The sequence below is a fragment of the Oncorhynchus keta genome, chromosome 10, assembly GCF_023373465.1.
Source record: "Oncorhynchus keta strain PuntledgeMale-10-30-2019 chromosome 10, Oket_V2, whole genome shotgun sequence".
NCBI lineage: Eukaryota > Metazoa > Chordata > Actinopteri > Salmoniformes > Salmonidae > Oncorhynchus > Oncorhynchus keta.
In genome coordinates, this window is record NC_068430.1 from 7,522,321 (window position 1) to 7,545,534 (window position 23,214).

The 23,214-nt window shown below is 43.1% G+C and overlaps 1 protein-coding gene across 1 annotated transcript in view; it reads right to left on the reverse strand.

The window, feature by feature from the left end:
* LOC118389602 (glutaminase kidney isoform, mitochondrial-like) overlaps positions 1 to 23,214 on the reverse strand; it is a 37,064-nt gene that overhangs the window by 1,434 nt on the left and 12,416 nt on the right. The window contains exons 5-16 of the mRNA XM_052526382.1: positions 17,304 to 17,383; positions 16,426 to 16,589; positions 16,136 to 16,194; positions 6,509 to 6,541; positions 6,258 to 6,316; positions 6,063 to 6,129; positions 4,891 to 4,941; positions 3,907 to 4,083; positions 2,179 to 2,310; positions 1,904 to 1,996; positions 341 to 402; positions 60 to 136 (exon numbers count right to left, since the gene is read on the reverse strand). Of these exons, the coding sequence (XP_052382342.1) occupies positions 60 to 136; positions 341 to 402; positions 1,904 to 1,996; positions 2,179 to 2,310; positions 3,907 to 4,083; positions 4,891 to 4,941; positions 6,063 to 6,129; positions 6,258 to 6,316; positions 6,509 to 6,541; positions 16,136 to 16,194; positions 16,426 to 16,589; positions 17,304 to 17,383 (1,054 nt within the window). The remainder of the gene's footprint in view (positions 1 to 59; positions 137 to 340; positions 403 to 1,903; positions 1,997 to 2,178; positions 2,311 to 3,906; positions 4,084 to 4,890; positions 4,942 to 6,062; positions 6,130 to 6,257; positions 6,317 to 6,508; positions 6,542 to 16,135; positions 16,195 to 16,425; positions 16,590 to 17,303; positions 17,384 to 23,214) is intronic.

A 23,214-nucleotide genomic window follows, 5' to 3' on the forward strand; every position in this document is an offset into this window, starting at 1 on the left:
ACTATGATGCATTATAAGACATAATACCAACTAGGAGCCACCAATGGATTGTAGCTCACCCTCTGCTGCAGCCACGTGTAGAGCTGTCCTAGAGTCATAGTCTTTCAGCTCCATGTCCATCGAGGACAGAGCAAACCTGAGACGGCAGGATAGGAGACCAGTGATATTCTACATAACATTCCTCATTTCCAAGAGGTTTACTGTGAAGGACTGCTCGCGAGGAGAGAGTGCCATCTACAGCAGTAAGACGAGTAGTAAAACGAACAATACAATTACTTTGCATTAATTTAATAACCAGGTTGGTCTCTACATACAACCTCCTAGATGATGGTTATTTTACCTTCTGAGGGCTGACACATCTCCACTGTAGGCCGCAAACATCAAGTTCACCACAGACTTGTTCTACAGATATAGCAGAGATAAACACAACTTAGACTGGATGGGACACTGGCACACAGCTACATAACCATTCATAGGACACAGCTACATAACCATTCATAGGACACAGCTACATAACCATTCATAGTACACAGAAACATAACCATTCATAGGACACAGCTACATAACCATTCATAGGACACAGCTACATACACAGCTACATAACCATTCATAGGACACAGCTACATACACAGCTACATAACCATTCATAGGACACAGCTACATACACAGCTACATAACCATTCATAGGACACAGCTACATTACCATTCATAGGACACAGTTACATAACCATTCATAGGACACAGCTACATAACCATTCATAGGACACAGCTACATTACCATTCATAGGACACAGTTACATAACTATTCATAGGACACAGCTACATAACCATTCATAGGACACAGCTACAAAACCATTCATAGGACACAGTTACATAACTATTCATAGGACACAGCTACATAACCGTTCATAGGACACAGCTACATAACCATTCATAGGACACAGTTACATAACCGTTCATAGGACACAGCTACATAAAAATACACAGCTACATAACCATTCATAGGACACAGCTACATAAAAATACACAGCTACATAACCATTCATAGGACACAGCTACATAACCATTCATAGGACACAGTTACATAACCGTTCATAGTACACAGCTACATAACCGTTCATAGGACACAGCTACATAACCGTTCATAGGACACAGCTACATAAAAATACACAGCTACATAACCATTCATAGGACACAGCGACATAACCATTCATAGGACACAGCTACATAAAAATACACAGCTACATAACCATTCATAGTACACAGCTACATAACCATTCATAGGACACAGTTACATAACCGTTCATAGGACACAGCTACATAACCGTTCATAGGACACAGTTACATAAAAATACACAGCTACATAACCATTCATAGGACACAGCTACATAAAAATACACAGCTACATAACCATTCATAGGACACAGCTACATAACCGTTCATAGGACACAGCTACATAACCATTCATAGTACACAGCTACATAACCATTCATAGTACACAGCTACATAACCATTCATAGCACACAGCTACATAACCGTTCATAGGACACAGCTACATAACCGTTCATAGGACACAGCTACATAAAAATACACAGCTACATAACCATTCATAGGACACAGCGACATAACCATTCTGGTGGTCCTTCTGTAGCTCAGTTGGTAGAGCATGGCGCTTGTAACGCCAGGGTAGTGGGTTTGATTCCCGGGAAGTCGCTTTGGATAAAAGCGTCTGCTAAATGGCATATATTATTATTATTATATTATTCATAGGACACAGCTACATAACCATTCATAGGACACATCATAACAAAAGCAAACTTAAACCTCACTTTATGTTTTAGCAAATATGATCAATTGTTGTTATGTTTACCTTATAACTCTCTTAAGTCACAAAATCCCTTACCCTATCATCCCCATCCTGCCTTCGAGGGTCCTGCTTCTTGACAAAGTGTCTCAGGTTGTCATAGTTGTGGAAGTTAAACGAAGACACCAGCTCCTGAAAAACCAAAGCATGTCAAAAAGACAGTTCAGTCTCCGGTACAACATCGAGAGGCAGAAACATTATGTATGTGGTAACACTATTGAAGGGTACCTACATACAGACTTTATAACACATTCATAACCTGTACATAGGGAGATATTATTTATAACACCTGGAAATAAAGCTAGTAACGTTACCTGGCAGAAGTGTATTCCTCGGACACTGTTTCCAACCTTGTCTAAAGGAGGTGACCAACACATCACTCCCATGACGTTAGGGACAACCAACAGAACCGCTCCAGACACCCCAGACTTTGCAGGCAAGCCCACCTGAGAAAGAACCATTTTTTTTTTGAAGTGGCCTTAATTTGACCAATACATGTTTAAAAGGTTTACGTTACCAAGACTATACGTTACCAAGACTCAAGACTATACGTTATCAAGACTATACGTTATCAAGACTATACGTTACCAATACTATACGTTATCAAGACTATACGTTACCAAGACTATACGTTACCAAGACTATACGTTACCAATACTATACGTTATCAAGACTATACGTTATCAAGACTATACGTTACCAATACTATACGTTATCAAGACTATACGTTATCAAGACTATACGTTACCAAGACTATACGTTACCAAAATGTTACCAAGACTATACGTTACCAAAACTATACGTTACCAAGACTATACGTTACCAAGACTATACGTTACCAAGACTATACGTTACCAAGACTATACGTTACCAAAACTATACGTTACCAAGACTATACGTTACCAAGACTATACGTTACCAAGACTATACGTTACCAAGACTATACGTTACCAAGACTATACGTTACCAAAACTATACGTTACCAAGACTATACGTTATCAAGACTATACGTTACCAAGACTATACGTTACCAAGACTATACGTTACCAAGACTATACGTTACCAAAACTATACGTTACCAAAACTATACGTTACCAAGACTATACGTTATCAAGACTATACGTTACCAAGACTATACGTTACCAAGACTATACGTTACCAAAATGTTACCAAGACTATACGTTACCAAGACTATACGTTACCAAAATGTTACCAAGACTATACGTTACCAAAACTATACGTTACCAGAATGTTACCAAGACTATACGTTACCAAGACTATACGTTACCAAGACTATACGTTACCAAAACTATACGTTACCAAGACTATACGTTACCAAAACTATACGTTACCAAGACTATACGTTACCAAGACTATACGTTACCAAAACTATACGTTACCAAGACTATACGTTACCAAAACTATAAATACATGGCATTTTTAAAAGTTTAAGCTACTACACAATGAATTCAATTAAATTGAAATAGATTTTATTTCCTGAGAGGAAACTTAAAGTGGTGATGGATTGCTACATTCAAGACACATAACATAGAATACAAAACATGTACAGTACATGTATAAATACATTAAATTCATATACATAGGTAGTAGTATACCTTTCCCAACTGTATCAGAGGACTACTGTATAACTACTATATAACTACTATATGACTACTATATAACTACTATATAACTACTGTATAACTACTGTATAACTACTATATGACTACTATATAACTACTACTGTATAACTACTATATGACTACTGTATAACTACTGTATAACTACTATATGACTACTGTATAACTACTGTATAACTACTATATGACTACTGTATAACTACTATATGACTACTATATAACTACTATATAACTACTATATAATTACTATATAACTACTGTATAACTACTATATGACTACTGTATAACTACTGTATAACTACTATATGACTACTGTATAACTACTATATAACTACTGTGTAACTACTATATAACTACTGTATAACTACTATATGACTAATATATGACTACAGTATGACTTACATGGAAGGCCATCTGCCCAGAGAAGTCGTACATGCCGCAGGAGTGCATGAGGCTCAGAGTATTCCGAACGGCCTCGGCACTCAGTACCCGCTCGCCTGTGATTGGGCAGATGCCCCCATGGGCTAGCGTGGCGGCCATGACACTCCCAGACTCACAGGTCACCTCTATGGAACACAGCTGAAAGGAAATAATTGATTTACACAAACATAGAGAGAGTGTCTACAGTGTCTGTGACTCCGGTGTCTGTGACTCTGTGTCTGTGACTCAGTGTCTGTGACTCAGTGCCCGTGACTCAGTGCCCGTGACTCAGTGCCCGTGACTCAGTGCCCGTGACTCATTGTCTGTGATTCGATATCTGTGACTCAGTGTCTGTGACTCAGTGTCTGTGACTCCTCATACATACTGTATAGAGGTGATGCTCTATGACATTTTCCAGTAATAAATCATCATGATGCATTAGTAGAAATATTCAACATATACACAGCATCACAGTATCACAGTATCACAGTATAACAGCATCACAGTATCACAGCATCACAGTATCACAGCATCACAGCATCACAGTATCACAGTATCACAGCATCACAGTATCACAGCATCACAGTATCACAGCATCACAGTATCACAGCATCACAGTATCACAGTATCACAGCATCACAGCATCACAGTATCACAGCATCACAGTATCACAGCATCACAGCATCACAGTATCACAGCATCACAGCATCACAGTATCACAGCATCACAGTATCACAGCATCACAGTATCACAGCATCACAGTATCACAGTATCACAGTATCACAGCATCACAGCATCACAGCATCACAGTATCACAGTATCACAGCATCACAGTATCACAGTGTCACAGCATCACAGCATCACAGTATCACAGTATCACAGCATCACAGCATCACAGTATCACAGTATCACAGTATCACAGCATCACAGTGTGGTAAAGTGCTATTTTGAGGATGTATCGTTTACCTGGAAGTAGAAGTCCAGTGCATCAATCATTTCTGCCCCACGAGGAAAACACTGCAGATGGAAACCAGTTTATAATATCATATCTGCCCCACGAGGAAAACACTGCAGATGGAAACCAGTTTATAATATCATTTCTGCCCCACGAGGAAAACACTGCAGATGGAAACCAGTTTATAATATCATTTCTGCCCCACGAGGAAAACACTGCAGATGGAAACCAGTTTATAATATCATTTCTGCCCCACGAGGAAAACACTGCAGATGGAAACCAGTTTATAATATAATTTCTTCCCCACGAGGAAAACACTGCAGATGGACACCAGTTTATAATATAATTTCTGCCCCACGAGGAAAACACTGCAGATGGAAACCAGTTTATATAATAGCAATAAGGCCCGATGGGGTGTGGTATATGGTGGCAAAAAGCTGTTCTTAGGCGCGACGTATCGCGGAGTATATGTGCCAAAGCCAGGTTAATAAACCACTGACCAAGCTCCAAGCTAATTAGATTCAGGTGTGTGTAATTAGGCTGACTTATTTAACAAACAGGATGATACCGGCCTTCACACACCCACCCTCTCACTCCATTACAGTAACAAAATGTGGAAAAAGTCAAGGGGTCTGAATACTTTCCAAATGCACTGTACATATTCCCTTTTGTTTTTTAAAATTTTCATTCAAAGCTATTAAAAGTTCTACACTCTCTACCTTTACTGACCTTCTCTATTAAAACAAGTTGTACACTCTCTACCTTTACTGACCTTCTTCTCTATTAAAACAAGTTGTACACTCTCTACCTTTACTGACCTTCTCTATTAAAACAAGTTATACACTCTCTACCTTTACTGACCTTCTTCTCTATTAAAACAAGTTCTACACTCTCTACCTTTACTGACCTTCTTCTCTATTAAAACAAGTTCTACACTCTCTACCTTTACTGACCTTCTTCTCTATTAAAACAAGTTCTACACTCTCTACCTTTACTGACCTTCTTCTCTATTAAAACAAGTTCTACACTCTCTACCTTTACTGACCTTCTTCACTATTAAAACAAGTTCTACACTCTCTACCTTTACTGACCTTCTTCTCCATTAAAACAAGTTGTACACTCTCTACCTTTACTGACCTTCTTCTCCATTAAAACAAGTTGTACACTCTCTACCTTTACTGACCTTCTTCTCTTTGAGGTAATATCCAATTGCAAAATTTCTGTCGCCTGTTTCTTTTTCAGACTGGAACCTGAGAGACACAAGAGACCAAAAAAAGAGTCCCTGACAACATCACATCAATAATGCAACAAAGAGAAAATGTTTTAGAAATGTCTTTTTTTTCTGGCAAATTTAAGACATTAGCAAAAAAAAACTCACGTGGCATTGCTGAACCCCACATACTCTTGACCAGCCATCTTCTTGATAAAATCCATCACCTGAGGACAAAAGATGACTGATATTTAGTTATTCTCAGGTGGCAAAGACAAGAGAAATGCTGGCGTAGGGTGGGGTAGCGTGGTATTGTGTCAAGATTGTATTGTGTGTTCTACTAAACGCTATTGTATATGTGTCAATGTCAGGTGAGATGTACGGAATGACATGAATGATATGTACAGTATAGTACTTACATAGTCAAACTTCTCTGCCTTGTTTGAGCCAGGCTAGTGACACAGAGAAGGGGGAAGAACAGACATAAATAACATTCATGTCGCGTAAAAGCAACGTAAAAGACACTCACATTAAAAGGCCTTTAGCTAAGTCAACCACAGGGTAGCAGTCTTCTTAAGGACTTTAGAATTACAGGAGGCTGAACATTTTACTACAGTATTAGGCTCTGCATCTGTCCTCGTGCTCCTAGACCTTAGTGCTGCTTTTGATACCATCAATCACCACGTTCTTTTTGAGAGATTGGAAACCCAAATTGGTCTACATGGACACGTTCTGGCCTGGTTTAGATCTTATCTGTCGGAAATAGATCAATTTGTCTCTGTGAATGGTTTGTCCTCTGACAAATCAACTGTAAATTTCGGTGTTCCTCAAGGTTCCGGTTTAGGACCAGATTGGTTTTCACTATATATTCTACCTCTTGGGGATGTCATTCGAAAATATAATGTTAACTCTCACTGCTATGCGGATGACACACAGCTGTACATTTCAATGAAACATGGTGAAGCCTCAAAATTGCCCTCGCTAGAAGCATGTGTTTCAGACATAAGGAAGTGGATGGCTGCAAACGTTCTACTTTTAAACTCTGACAAAACAGAGATGCTTGTTCTAGGTCCCAAGAAACAAAGAGATCTTCTGTTGAATCTGACAATTAATCTTGATGGTTGTACAGTCGTCTCAAATAAAACTGTGAAGGACCTCGACGTTACTCTGGAACCTGATCTCTCTTTTGACGAACATATCAAGACTGTTTCAAGGACAACTTTTTTCCATCTACGCAAAAATCAGAAACTTTCTGTCCAAAAATTATGCAGAAAAATGAATCCATGCTTTTGTTACTTCTAGCTTAGACTACTGCAATGCTCTACTTTCCGGCTACGCGGATAAAGCACTAAATAAACTTCAGTTAGTGCTAAATACGGCTGCTAGAATCCTGACTAGAACCAAAAAATGTTATCATATTACTCCAGTGCTAGCCTCCCTACACTGTCTTCCTGTTAAGGCCAGGGCTGATGTCAAGGTTTTACTGCTAACCTACAAAGCATTACATGGGCTTGCTTCTACTTATCTCTCTGATTTGGTCCTGTCCTACATACCTACACGTACGCTACGGTCACAAGACGCAGGCCTCCTAATTGTCCCTAGAATTTCTAAGCAAACAGCTGGAGGCAGGACTTTCTATAGAGCTCCATTTTTATGGAATGGTCTGCCTACCCATGTGAGAGACGCAGACTCGGTCTCAACCTTTAAGTCTTTACTGAAGACTCATCTCTTCAGTAGGTAATATGATTGATTTGAGTGTAGTCTGGCCCAGGAGTGAGGAGGTGAACAAAAAGGCTCTGGAGCAACGAACCGCCCTTGCTTATCTCTGCCTGGCCGGTTCCTCTCTCTCCACTGAGATTCTCTGCCTCTAACCCTATTACAGGGACTGAGTCACTGGCTTACTGGTGCTCTTTCATGCCGTCCCTAGGAGGGGTGCTGACGTGATCTTCCTGTCTGGGTTGGCGCCCCCCTTGGGTTGTGCCGTGGCGGAGATCTTTGTGGGCTATACTCGGCCTTGTCTCAAGATGGTAAGTTGGTGGTTGAAGATATCCCGCTAGTGGTCTGGGGGCTGTGCTTTGGCAAAGTGGCCGGGGTTATATCCTGCCTGTTTGGCCCTGTCTGGGGGTGTCCTCGGATGGGGCCACAGTGTCTCCTGACCCCTCCTATCTCAGCCTCCAGTATTTATGCTGCAGTAGTTTATGTGTCGGGGGGCTAGGGTCAGTCTGTTATATCTGGAGTACTTCTCCTGTCTTATCCGGTGTCCTGTGTGTATTTAAGTATGCTCTCTCTAATTCTATCTTTCTTTCTTTCTCTCTCTCGGAGGACCTGAGCCCTAGGACCATGCCTCAGGACTACATGGCATGATGACTCCTTGCTGCTCCAGTTTAAACTGTTCTGCCTGAGGCTGTGGAGCCCTGACCTGTTCACCGGACGTGCTACCTGTCCCAGACCTGCTGTTTTCAACTCTCTAGAGACAGCAGGAGCAGTAGAGGTACTCTTAATGATCGGCTATGGAACCCTGACCTGTTCACCGGACGTGCTACCTGTCCCAGACCTGCTGTTTTCAACTCTCTAGAGACAGCAGGAGCAGTAGAGGTACTCTTAATGATTGGCTATGGAACCCTGACCTGTTCACCGGACGTGCTACCTGTCCCAGACCTGCTGTTTTCAACTCTCTAGAGACAGCAGGAGCAGTAGAGGTACTCTTAATGATTGGCTATGGAACCCTGACCTGTTCACCGGACGTTCTACCTGTCCCAGACCTGCTGTTTTCAACTCTCTAGAGACAGCAGGAGCGGTAGAGATACTCTTAATGATCGGCTATGAAAAGCCAACTGACATTTACTCCTGAGGTGCAGACTTGCTGCACGCTCAACAACTACTGTGATTATTATTATCTGACCCTGCTGGTCATTTATGAACATTTGAACATCTTGGTCATGATCTGTTATAATCTCCACCCGGCACAGCCAGAAGAGGACTGGCCACCCCTCATAGCCTGGTTCCTCTCTAGGTTTCTTCCTAGGTTTTGGCCTTTCCAGGGAGTTTTTCCTAGCCACTGTGCTTCTACACCTGCATTGCTTGCTGTTTGGGGTTTTAGGCTGGGTTTCTGTACAGCACTTTGAGATATCAGCTGATGTAAGAAGGGCTTTATAAATACATTTGATTTGATATTATTAATGATGTCCCAATAACCAGGACTTTAGGACACAGGAGGCTGTAAACTTTACTATAGTATTATTAATGATGTCCCGATAACCTACTAATATTGTTCAAGGTGACAAAAGAAAGCAGTCATCGCAGTGTGTACGGTATATAGCAGCTTGTAAAGATAGTGGTAACGATTTTCATGAAGTCTCAGCAGTTTACAGACACTTTCAACAGTACACCTGTTCCAAATCAACAGCACCTGGTCTGAAACAAGTACAAGTACATTATGAGTACAAGTACATTATATATCACTGATCAAGCACTGATAGGGTGGATTTGCTTGTGAAATAACTTTTGTTTTACTGTATTCAAATTCAATAGCATTGAAGTGATGGCCCAAGTGACCCCAAATCTCATATGTCAATGCATTTCCTGTATTGGGGGCATAAATAAGATAGTTTACTTCACAAAGATGTATTACTCAGTAACATTTCCATTTCAGTATATCGATTCAATCGAAGATGAACTCTGAACAGGTAAGCAGAAATCCAGACTTAAACCCTGCTGTTATTCCTTCAGGTTATCTCCGTCTTCAGGTTATCTCCGTCTTCAGGTTATCTCTGTCTTCAGGTTATCTCTGTCTTCAGGTTATCTCTGTCTTCAGGTTATCTCCGTCTTCAGGTTATCTCCGTCTTCAGGTTATCTCCGTCTTCAGGTTATCTCCGTCTTCTTCAGGTTATCTCCGTCTTCTTCAGGTTATCTCCGTCTTCTTCAGGTTATCTCCGTCTTCTTCAGGTTATCTCCGTCTTCTTCAGGTTATCTCTGTCTTCTTCAGGTTATCTCTGTCTTCTTCAGGTTATCTCTGTCTTCTTCAGGTTATCTCTGTCTTCTTCAGGTTATCTCTGTCTTCAGGTTATCTCTGTCTTCAGGTTATCTCTGTCCCCCAGCATGGTGTGAGGATGATAGGAGAGTACCCCAGCATGTTGTGTGGATGAGAGGAGAGTACCCCAGCATGGTGTGTTGATGAGAGGAGAGTACCCCAGCATGGTGTGTTGATGAGAGGAGAGTACCCCAGCATGGTGTGTGGATGAGAGGAGAGTACCCCAGCATGGTGTGTTGATGAGAGGAGAGTACCCCAGCATGGTGTGTTGATGAGAGGAGAGTACCCCAGCATGGTGTGTTGATGAGAGGAGAGTACCCCAGCATGGTGTGAGGATGAGAGGAGAGTACCCCAGCATGGTGTGTTGATGAGAGGAGAGTACCCCAGCATGGTGTGTGGATGAGAGGAGAGTACCCCAGCATGGTGTGTTGATGAGAGGAGAGTACCCCAGCATGGTGTGTTGATGAGAGGAGAGTACCCCAGCATGGTGTGTGGATGAGAGGAGAGTACCCCAGCATGGTGTGAGGATGAGAGGAGAGTACCCCAGCATGGTGTGTTGATGAGAGGAGAGTACCCCAGCATGGTGTGTGGATGAGAGGAGAGTACCCCAGCATGGTGTGAGGATGAGAGGAGAGTACCCCAGCATGGTGTGTTGATGAGAGGAGAGTACCCCAGCATGGTGTGGATGAGAGGAGAGTACCCCAGCATGGTGTGATGATGAGAGGAGAGTACCCCAGCATGGTGTGTTGATGAGAGGAGAGTACCCCAGCATGGTGTGAGGATGAGAGGAGAGTACCCCAGCATGGTGTGAGGATGAGAGGAGAGTACCCCAGCATGGTGTGAGGATGAGAGGAGAGTACCCCAGCATGGTGTGAGGATGAGAGGAGAGTACCCCAGCATGGTGTGTGGATGAGAGGAGAGTACCCCAGCATGGTGTGTTGATGAGAGGAGAGTACCCCAGCATGGTGTGTTGATGAGAGGAGAGTACCCCAGCATGGTGTGTTGATGAGAGGAGAGTACCCCAGCATGGTGTGTGGATGAGAGGAGAGTACCCCAGCATGGTGTGTGGATGAGAGGAGAGTACCCCAGCATGGTGTGTTGATGAGAGGAGAGTACCCCAGCATGGTGTGTTGATGAGAGGAGAGTACCCCAGCATGGTGTGAGGATGAGAGGAGAGTACCCCAGCATGGTGTGAGGATGAGAGGAGAGTACCCCAGCATGGTGTGAGGATGAGAGGAGAGTAATAAAGCCGATTCAACCAAAGAGTTAAGAACACGCAACACTACTGACGACACTATCGACTACACTATCGACTACACTATCGACTACACTACTGACACACTACTGACTACACTACTGACTACACTACTGGCGACACTACTGACACACTACTGACACACTACTGACTACACTACTGACACACTACTGAAACACTACTGACACACTACTGACTACACTACTGACGACACTACTGACTAAACTACTAGCGGCACTACTGACTACACTACTGACTAAACTACTAGCGGCACTACTGACGACACTACTGACACACTACTGACACACTACTGATACACTACTGACTACACTACTGACTACCCTACTGACGACACTACTGACTACACTACTGACTACCCTGCTGACACACTACTGACTACCCTACTGACTACACCACTGAATACCCTGCTGACTACACTACTGACTACACTACTGACGACACTACTGATGACACTACTGATGACACTACTGACACACTACTGACGACACTACTGACTACCCTACTGACTACACCACTGAATACCCTACTGACTACACTACTGACTACACTACTGACGACACTACTGACGACACTACTGACTACCCTACTGACTACACCACTGAATACCCTGCTGACTACACTACTGACTACACTACTGATGACACTACTGATGACACTACTGACGACACTACTGACGACACTACTGACTACCCTACTGACTACCCTACTGACTACACTGCTGACTACACTACTGACTACACTACTGATGACACTACTGACTACACTACTGATGACACTACTGACTACACTACTGACTACACTACTGACTACACTACTGGCGACACTACTGAAGACACTACTGACTACACTACTGGCGACACTACTGATGACACTACTGATGACACTACTGACGACACTACTGACGACACTACTGACTACCCTACTGACTACCCTACTGACTACACTGCTGACTACCCTACTGACTACACTACTGACTACACTACTGACGACACTACTGACGACACTACTGACTACACTACTGACGACACTACTGACTACACTACTGATGACACTACTGACTACACTACTGACGACACTACTGACAACACTACTGACTACACTACTGACACACTACTGACACACTACTGACTACACTACTGACTACACTACTGGCGACACTACTGACACACTACTGACTACACTACTGACTACACTACTGACACTACTGACGACACTACTGACACACTACTGACACACTACTGACTACACTACTGACTACACTACTGACACACTACTGACTACACTACTGACTACACTACTGACACACTACTGACACACTACTGACGACACTACTGACGACACTACTGACACACTACTGACGACACTACTGACACACTACTGACACACTACTGACGACACTACTGACGACACTACTGACTACACCACTGACTACCCTGCTGACTACACTACTGATGACACTACTGGCGACACTACTGACACACTACTGGCGACACTACTGACACACTACTGACGACACTACTGATGACACTACTGGCGACACTACTGACTACACTACTGGCGACACTACTGACTACACTACTGATGACACTACTGGCGACACTACTGACTACACTACTGATGACACTACTGACACACTACTGACTACACTACTGATGACACTACTGGCGACACTACTGACTACACCACTGACTACCCTGCTAACTACACTACTGACTACACTACTGATAACACTACTGACGACACTACTGATGACACTACTGACGACACTACTGACACACTACTGACACACTACTGGACGACACTACTGACGACACTCCTGACTACAATACTGACTACACTACTGATGACACTACTGACTACACTACTGGCGACACTACTGACGACACTACTGACTACACTACTGGCGACACTACTGACTACACTACTGACTACACTACTGATGACACTACTGATGACACTACTGACTACACTACTGATGACACTACTGACGACACTACTGACGACACTACTGACGACACTACTGATGACACTACTGACTACACCACTGACTACACTGCTGACTACACTACTGATGACACTACTGGCGACACTACTGACGACACTACTGACGACACCACTGACTACACTGCTGACTACACTACTGATGACACTACTGGCGACACTACTGACTACACTACTGGCGACACTACTGACTACACTACTGATGACACTACTGGCGACACTACTGACTACACTACTGATGACACTACTGACACACTACTGACTACACTACTGATGACACTACTGGCGACACTACTGACTACACCACTGACTACCCTGCTAACTACACTACTGACTACACTACTGATAACACTACTGACGACACTACTGATGACACTACTGACGACACTACTGACACACTACTGACACACTACTGACGACACTACTGACTACACTACTGACGACACTCCTGACTACAATACTGACTACACTACTGATGACACTACTGACTACACCACTGACTACCCTGCTGACTACACTACTGATTACACTACTGGCGACACTACTGACACACTACTGACGACACTACTGATGACACTACTGATGACACTACTGACAACACTACTGACTACACTACTGATGACACTACTGATGACACTACTGACTACACTACTGACACACTACTGACACACTACTGACTACACTACTGACTACCCTGCTGACGACACTACTGACGACACTACTGGCGACACTACTGACACACTACTGACGACACTACTGATGACACTACTGATGACACTACTGACAACACTACTGACTACACTACTGATCACACTACTGATGACACTACTGACTACACTACTGACACACTACTGACACACTACTGACTACACTACTGACTACACTACTGACGACACTACTGACTACACTACTGACTACACTACTGACACACTACTGACTACACTACTGACACACTACTGACTACACTACTGACTACACTACTGACTACACTACTGACTACACTACTGACACACTACTGACTACACTACTGACTACACTACTGGCGACACTACTGACACACTACTGATTACACTACTGACTACACTACTGACACACTACTGACACACTACTGACTACACCACTGACACTACTGACGACACTACTGACTACACTACTGACTACACTACTGACACACTACTGACACACTACTGACGACACTACTGACACACTACTGACACACTACTGACTACACTACTGACTACACTACTGACACACTACTGACCCACTACTGACACACTACTGACGACACTACTGATACACTACTGACACACTACTGACGACACTACTGACTACACCACTGACTACCCTGCTGACTACACTACTGATGACACTACTGGCGACACTACTGACACACTACTGGCGACACTACTGACACACTACTGACGACACTACTGATGACACTACTGACAACACTACTGACTACACTACTGACTACACTACTGACGACACTACTGGCGACACTACTGATGACACTACAGACGACACTACTGACTACACTACTGACTACACTACTAGCGGCACTACTGATGACACTACAGACTACACTACTGACTACACTACTGACTACACTACTAGCGGCACTACTGATGACAGTACAGACTACACTACTGACTACACTACTGACGACACTACTGGCGACACTACAGACTACACTACTGACTACACTACTGACTACACTATTGTACTATGTGACTACTATCTACAGCCATGCCAGATATACCCGGGTTCAAATACTGTTTGACTGAGCTTGAACGTTACACAATGGGACCAATAGAAAAGACGACGAGCAGACAAGTATGTGTCAGGGACAAAGCCAAATTAGGTCAGTGTTGGGTCCAAGGTTGGCAGGCAACCTGGATCTTACTTCTGTGTTTGTATTTGTTTTACATGTCAAACATTGAACTGGTTTCAACCACGTGGATTCAGAAACCACTGAAGCGTCAGTAGGGTTTCAGCCACGTGGATTCAGAAACCACTGAACCGTCAGTGGGGTTTCAGCCACGTGGATTCAGAAACCACTGAACCGTCAGTGGGGTTTCAGCCACGTGGATTCAGAAACCACTGAACCGTCAGTGGGGTTTCAGCCACGTGGATTCAGAAACCACTGAACCGTCAGTGGGGTTTCAGCCACGTGGATTCAGAAACCACTGAACCGTCAGTGGGGTTTCAGCCACGTGGATTTAGAAACCACTGAACGGTCAGTGGGGTTTCAGCCACGTTGATTCAGAAACAACTGAAGCGTCAGTAGGGTTTCAGCCACGTGGATTCAGAAACCACTGAACCGTCAGTGGGGTTTCAGCCACGTGGATTTAGAAACCACTGAACCGTCAGTGGGGTTTCAGCCACGTGGATTCAGAAACCACTGAACCGTCAGTGGGGTTTCAGCCACGTGGATTCAGAAACCACTGAACCGTCAGTGGGGTTTCAGCCACGTGGATTCAGAAACCACTGAACCGTCAGTAGGGTTTCAGCCACGTGGATTCAGAAACCACTGAAGCGTCAGTAGGGTTTCAGCCACGTGGATTCAGAAACCACTGAACCGTCAGTAGGGTTTCAGCCACGTGGATTCAGAAACGTACTGACAGTGACGTATATTGTTGACACATCATTGAGGGTGGGATGTTTTAGGGGAAGATTCAGTCAGGCAGGATATACTCATAGCATGTATACGTGTGGTCTGTAGGCCGTCTGCCTAGTTACCTTGATAAGAGAGCTGATGACAATGGCTCCAGCATTCACCATGGGGTTGTGGGGTTTGTCTAGGCACACAAGTATCAGGGTTAAAACAGATTTAACACAGTATATTCATAGAAGTGGAATTTTGAGCGACAAGTCTTAAGACAGACGATATCATGTCCACTTGGTAGAAAGTAGAAGAACTATCTTGTCACTTTGAACTCACATGGCCTTAACTTCTACTGAAATCAAATCGTATTCTTCCGCCAAACTAACTAACACCCCTACAATATAGCAAGGGTTCCCTTACCCACCTTCCTCATCCAGGTAGAGCTTGTTGAACTTGAGTCCGCTGGGCTCCATCCCCACATAGCGGTGTACCTTCTCTGTCCCAGCCTCGTGGATGGCCACAGCATACTCCAGAGGCTTCACACACGACTGGAGACAGAAGGGCTGCTTGCTTTCTCCTACTGAGTGTCTGGAGGCAGGAGACATGGAGGAGACAGGGAGGAGACAGAGAGGAGACAGGGAGGAAACAGGGAGGAGACAGGGAGGAGACAGAGAGGAGACAGGGAGGAGACAGAGAGGAGACAGGGAGGAGACAGGGAGGAGACAGGGAGGAGACAGAGAGGAGACAGGGAGGAGACAGGGAGGAGACAGAGGAGACAGAGAGGAGACAGGGAGGAGACAGGGAGGAGACAGGGAGGAGACAGAGAGGAGACAGGGAGGAGACAGGGAGGAGACAGGGAGGAGACAGGGAGGAGACAGGGAGGAGACAGGGAGGAGACAGAGAGGAGACAGGGAGGAGACAGGGAGGAGACAGGGAGGAGACAGGGAGGAGACAGGGAGGAGACAGAGAGGAGACAGGGAGGAGACAGGGAGGAGACAGGGAGGAGACAGGGAGGAGACAGAGAGGAGACAGAGAGGAGACAGAGAGGAGACAGGGAGGAGACAGGGAGGAGACAGAGAGGAGACAGGGAGGAGACAGAGAGGAGACAGAGAGGAGACAGGGGAAGAGATAGGAAGAGAAACCAGGGAAGAAAGAAGAAAGGGAGAGAAGGCCTAGTTGTCAGCATAAGTAACTATTTCACATTCAGTTATGTTTTTAAATCACTTTTAACCTACCAGACATCCTCTGTCCATCTACAGTACACAGAGACACACCCCCAGAGATCAGGACTATTGTACATACCTCTGTCCATCTACAGTACACAGAGACACACCCCAGAGATCAGGACTGAACTTGGCCAGGTGGGGAATGTAGACTGCTACCTGTAACCAGGAAGTACAGACAGACCATTAGAACAGGTGCATGTTTCCAGCTCCAACACAGTGCAGTAATATCTAGAAATGCAGTTAGCCCTGCCCCCCCCCCATTTAAAAAAAAAAAAGAAATATCAGAACTAACAATGTCAGAGTCTGGAATAAAAACAGTGCCTTCGGAAAAGTATCAGACCGCTTGAATTTTTCCACATTTTGTTACATCCTTATTCTACATCCTTATTCGATTAAATATTTTATTTTCCTCAGCAATCTAAACACGATACCCCATAATGGCAAATGTTTAAAAAATAAATAACAGAAATATCTTATTTACATAAGTATTCAGATCCTTTGCTATGAGACTCGAAATTTCCATTGATCATCCTTGAGTTGTTTCTACAACTTGATTGTAGAACCCAATGGTCACTCAGACAGAGCTCTAGAGTTCCTATGTGGAGATGGGAGAACCTTCCAGAAGGACAACCATCTATGCAGCACTCCACCAATCAGGCCTTTATGGTACGGTGGCCAGACAGAAGCCACTCTTCAGTAAAAGGCACATAACAGCCCGCTTTGAGTTTGCCAAAAGGCACCTAAAGACTCAGATCATGAGAAACAAGATTCTTTGGTCTTTTGAAACTAAGATTGAACTGTTTGGCCTGAATGCCAAGTGTCACGACTGGAGGAAACCTGGCACCACCTCTATGGTGAAGCATGGTGGTGGCAGCATCTTGCTGTTGGGATGTTTCTCAGCGGAAGGGACTGGGAGACTGGTCAGGACCGAGACAAAGATTAACGGAGCAAAGTATGGATAGATCCTTGATGAAAACCTGCTCCAGAGTGCTCGGGATCTCAGACCGGGGTGAAGGTTCACCTTCCATCAGGACAACGACCCGAAGCACACAGCCTAGACAACACAGGAGTGGCTTTGGGACAGGTCTGTGAATGTCCTTGAGTAGCCCCGCCAGAGCCCGGACTTGAATCCGATCGAACATCTCTGTAGAGACCTGAAAAAAGCTGTGCAGATTGATGACGGGGAAAAATGATTTAATCAATTTTAGAATAAGGCTGTAACGTAAAAAAAATTGGGAAAATGCCAAGGGGCCTGAATACTTTCCGAATGCACTGTATATACATATACAGTATATATATATATATATATATATATATATATATATACAGTATATGGTGTGTATAGACAGTATGGACAGTATATGAATGGAAATGGTTATACAGTACCAGTCAAAAGTTTGGACACACCTACTCATTCAAGGGTTTTTACTATTTTCTACATTGTAGAATAATAGTGAAGATATCAAAACTATGAAATAACACATATGGAATCATGTAGTAACCAAAAAAGTGTTAAACAAATCTAAATATATTTTAGACCTGAGGTTCTTCAAAGTAGCCACCCTTTGCCTTGATGACAGCTTTGCACCCTCTGTGCATTCTCTCAAACAGCTTCATGGGGTAGTGACATGGAATGCATTTCACTTTTGGCTCCACTCTGCTCACATACTCTGCTGGAGATAGAAGCTGTTTTTCAGTCTCTCTGTCTCCACCTTCTCGATGGTAGTGGGGTGAACTGGCCGTGGCTTGAGTGGTTGAGATCTTTGATGATCTTCTTGGCCTTCCTACGATGGGTGTTGTAGATGTCCTGAAGGGCAGGCAGTACGCCCCCAGTAATGCGTTGGACTGACTGCACCACCCTCTGGAGAGCCCTTCGGTTGAGGGTGGTGCAGTTGCTATATTGGGCGGTGATACAGCCCGACAGAATGCTCTCGACGGTGCATTTATAGAAGTTCATGGTGTCTTAGGGGCCAAGACAAATTTATTCAGCCTTGTGAGGTTGAAGAGGCGCTCTTGCTCTGTCTTCACCATGCTGTCGGTGTGGAGGGACCCTTTCTGTTCCTAAGTGATGTGCAGGTCGAGGAACTTGAAGCTTTTAACCCTGTCCATTTAGTTCAGTTACCTTCGGCTTCTTGGGTACAAGAACAATGAAGGACATCTTGAAGCAAGTGGGGACAACAGACTGGGATAGTGAGAGATTGAATGTCCGTAAACACTCCAACCAGTCCAGCAGCCTTGCAAGGGTTAACACGCTTGAACGACTTTATTACGTCGGCCAAGAAGATCGGGAGCACACAGACCTCGTGAGCGACGGGAGCCCACGTCGGCGGCTCTGTGTTGTTTTCCTCGAATCGGATGAAAAAGGTGTTCAGCTTGTCTGGCAGTGAGGAGTCAGTGTCCACGATGTGGCTTTCCCTTTATGATTTGTGATTGTCTGGAGTCCCTGCCACATGCACCCTGTTTGGCCATAATGATCATCGTTATGTTTGGAGGAAAAAGGGGGATGCTTGCAAGCCGAAGAACACCATCCCAACAGTGAAGCACGGGGTGGCAGCATCATGTTGTGGGGGTGTGCTTTGCTGCAGGAGGGGCTGGTGCACTTCACAAAATAGATGGCATCATAAGGAGGTAAAATTATGTGGATATATTGAAGCAACAACTCAAGATATCAGTCAGGAAGTTAAAGCTTGGTCGCAAATGGGTTTTCCAAATGGACAATGACCACAAGCATTCTTCCAAAGTTGTGGCAAAATGGCTTAAGGACAACAAAGTCAAGGTATTGAAGTGGCCATCACAAAGACCTGACCTCAATCCAATAGAACATTTGTGGGCAGAACTGAAAATGTGTGTGAAAGAAAGGAGGCCTAAAAACCTGACTCAGTTACACCAGCTCTGTCAGGAGGAATGGGCCACAATTCACCCAACTTATTGTGGGAAGCTTGTGGAAGGCTACCTGAAAGTTTGACCCAAGTTAAACAATTTAAAGGCAATGCTACCAAATACTGATTGAGTGTATGTAAACTTCTGACCCACTGGGAATGTGATGAAAGAAAATAAAAGCTGAAATAAATCATTCTCTCTACTATTATTCTGACATTTCACATTCTTAAAATAAAGTGGTGATCCTAACTGACCTAAAACAGGGAATTTGTACGAGGATGAAATGTCAGGAATTGAGAAAAACTGAGTTTTTCTGTATTTAAACATACATCTAAGATGTATTAAACTTCCGACTTCAACTGTATATGACAATAACCTAAGAAAATTATCTCAGGAGGTAATGCAGTCAGGCGTTTGATGGTGAGGTATCCCAGATCGGGAGAACAAATGGACATAAGTTCCTGTACATTACCAGAATCGCACCCTGATCTGTTAATCATGACACATACCCTTCCCTGCAGCAATCACATTAAATCAGAAGGAGGTCATGAAGCCAATACTGTACACATTAAACAGATACTACTGTACACGGTAAACAGATACTACTGTACACGTTAGATAGATACTACTGTACATGGTAAACAGATACTACTGTACACGTTAGATAGATACTACTGTACACGGTAAACAGATACTACTGTACATGTTAAATAGATACTACTGTACACGTTAGATAGATACTACTGTACATGGTAAACAGATACTACTGTACACGTTAGATAGATACTACTGTACACATTAAACAGATACTACTGTACATGGTAAACAGATACTACTGTACACGGTAAACAGATACTACTGTACACGGTAAACAGATACTACTGTACACGGTAAACAGATACTACTGTACATGTTAAATAGATACTACTGTACACGTTAGATAGATACTACTGTACACATTAAACAGATACTACTGTACACGTTAGATAGATACTACTGTACATGGTAAACAGATACTACTGTACACGGTAAACAGATACTACTGTACATGTTAAATAGATACTACTGTACACGTTAGATAGATACTACTTTACACATTAAACAGATACTACTGTACATGGTAAACAGATACTACTGTACACGGTAAACAGATACTACTGTACACGGTAAACAGATACTACTGTACACGGTAAACAGATACTACTGTACATGGTAAACAGATACTACTGTACATGTTAAATAGATACTACTGTACATGGTAAACAGATACTACTGTACACATTAAACAGATACTACTGTACATGGTAAACAGATACTACTGTACACGGTAAACAGATACTACTGTACACGGTAAACAGATACTACTGTACACGGTAAACAGATACTACTGTACATGGTAAACAGATACTACTGTACATGGTAAACAGATACTATTGTACACATTAATCAGATACTACTGTACATGGTAAACAGATACTACTGTACACGGTAAACAGATACTACTGTACACATTAAACAGATACATGGTAAACAGATACTACTGTACACGGTAAACAGATACTACTGTATATGGTAAACAGACACTACTGCACACATTAAACAGATACTACTGTACATGGTAAACAGATACTATTGTACACGGTAAACTACTGTACACGGTAAACAGATACTACTGTACACGGTAAACAGATACTACTGTACATGGTAAACAGATACTACTGTACACGGTAAACAGATACTACTGTACATGGTAAACAGATACTACTGTACACGGTAAACAGATACTACTGTACACGGTAAACAGATACTACTGTACATGGTAAACAGATACTACTGTACATGGTAAACAGATACTACTGTACATGGTAAACAGATACTACTGTACATGGTAAACAGATACTATTGTACACGGTAAACTACTGTACACGGTAAACAGATACTACTGTACACGGTAAACAGATACTATTGTACACGGTAAACTACTGTACACGGTAAACAGATACTACTGTACATGGTAAACAGATACTACTGTACATGGTAAACAGATACTATTGTACACGGTAAACTACTGTACACGGTAAACAGATACTACTGTACATGGTGAACAGATACTACTGTACATGGTGAATAGATACTACTGTACACATTAAACAGATACTACTGTACATGGTGAACAGATACTACTGTACATGGTAAACAGATACTACTGTACATGGTAAACAGATACTACTGTACACGGTAAACAGATACTACTGTACACGTTAGATAGATACTACTGTACACATTAAACAGATACTACTGTACATGGTAAACAGATACTACTGTACACGGTAAACAGATACTACTGTACATGGTAAACAGATACTACTGTACACGTTAGATAGATACTACTGTACACATTAAACAGATACTACTGTACATGGTAAACAGATACTACTGTACACGGTAAACAGATACTACTGTACACGGTAAACAGATACTACTGTACATGGTAAACAGATACTACTGTACACGGTGAACAGATACTACTGTACACGGTAAACTACTTGTAACGGTGTTCTTCGTTTGTTGAAAGAAAGTCGGACCGAAATGCAGTGTGGTGGTTACTCATGTCTTTAATAAATGAAGAGCGATACATGAAATAACTTATACAAAATCAAAACAACAAACGGAACGTGAAACCTATTACAGCCTATCTGGTGAAACTACACAGAGACAGGAACAATCACCCACGAAATACAAAGCGAAACCCAGGCTACCTAAATACGGTTCCCCATCAGAGACAACGAGAATCACCTGACTCTGATTGAGAACCGCCTCAGGCAGCCAAGGCCATACAACACCCCTAATCAGCCGTAATCCCAATAACCTTAAACCCCAATACGAAATACAACAAAACAAACCCATGTCACACCCTGGCCTGACCAAACAATCAACGAAAACACAAAACACTAAGACCAAGGCGTGACACTACTGTACACGGTAAACAGACACTACTGTACACGGTAAACAGATACTACTGTACACGGTAAACAAATACTACTGTACACATTAAACAAATACTACTGTACACGGTAAACAGATACTACTGTACATGGTAAACAGAT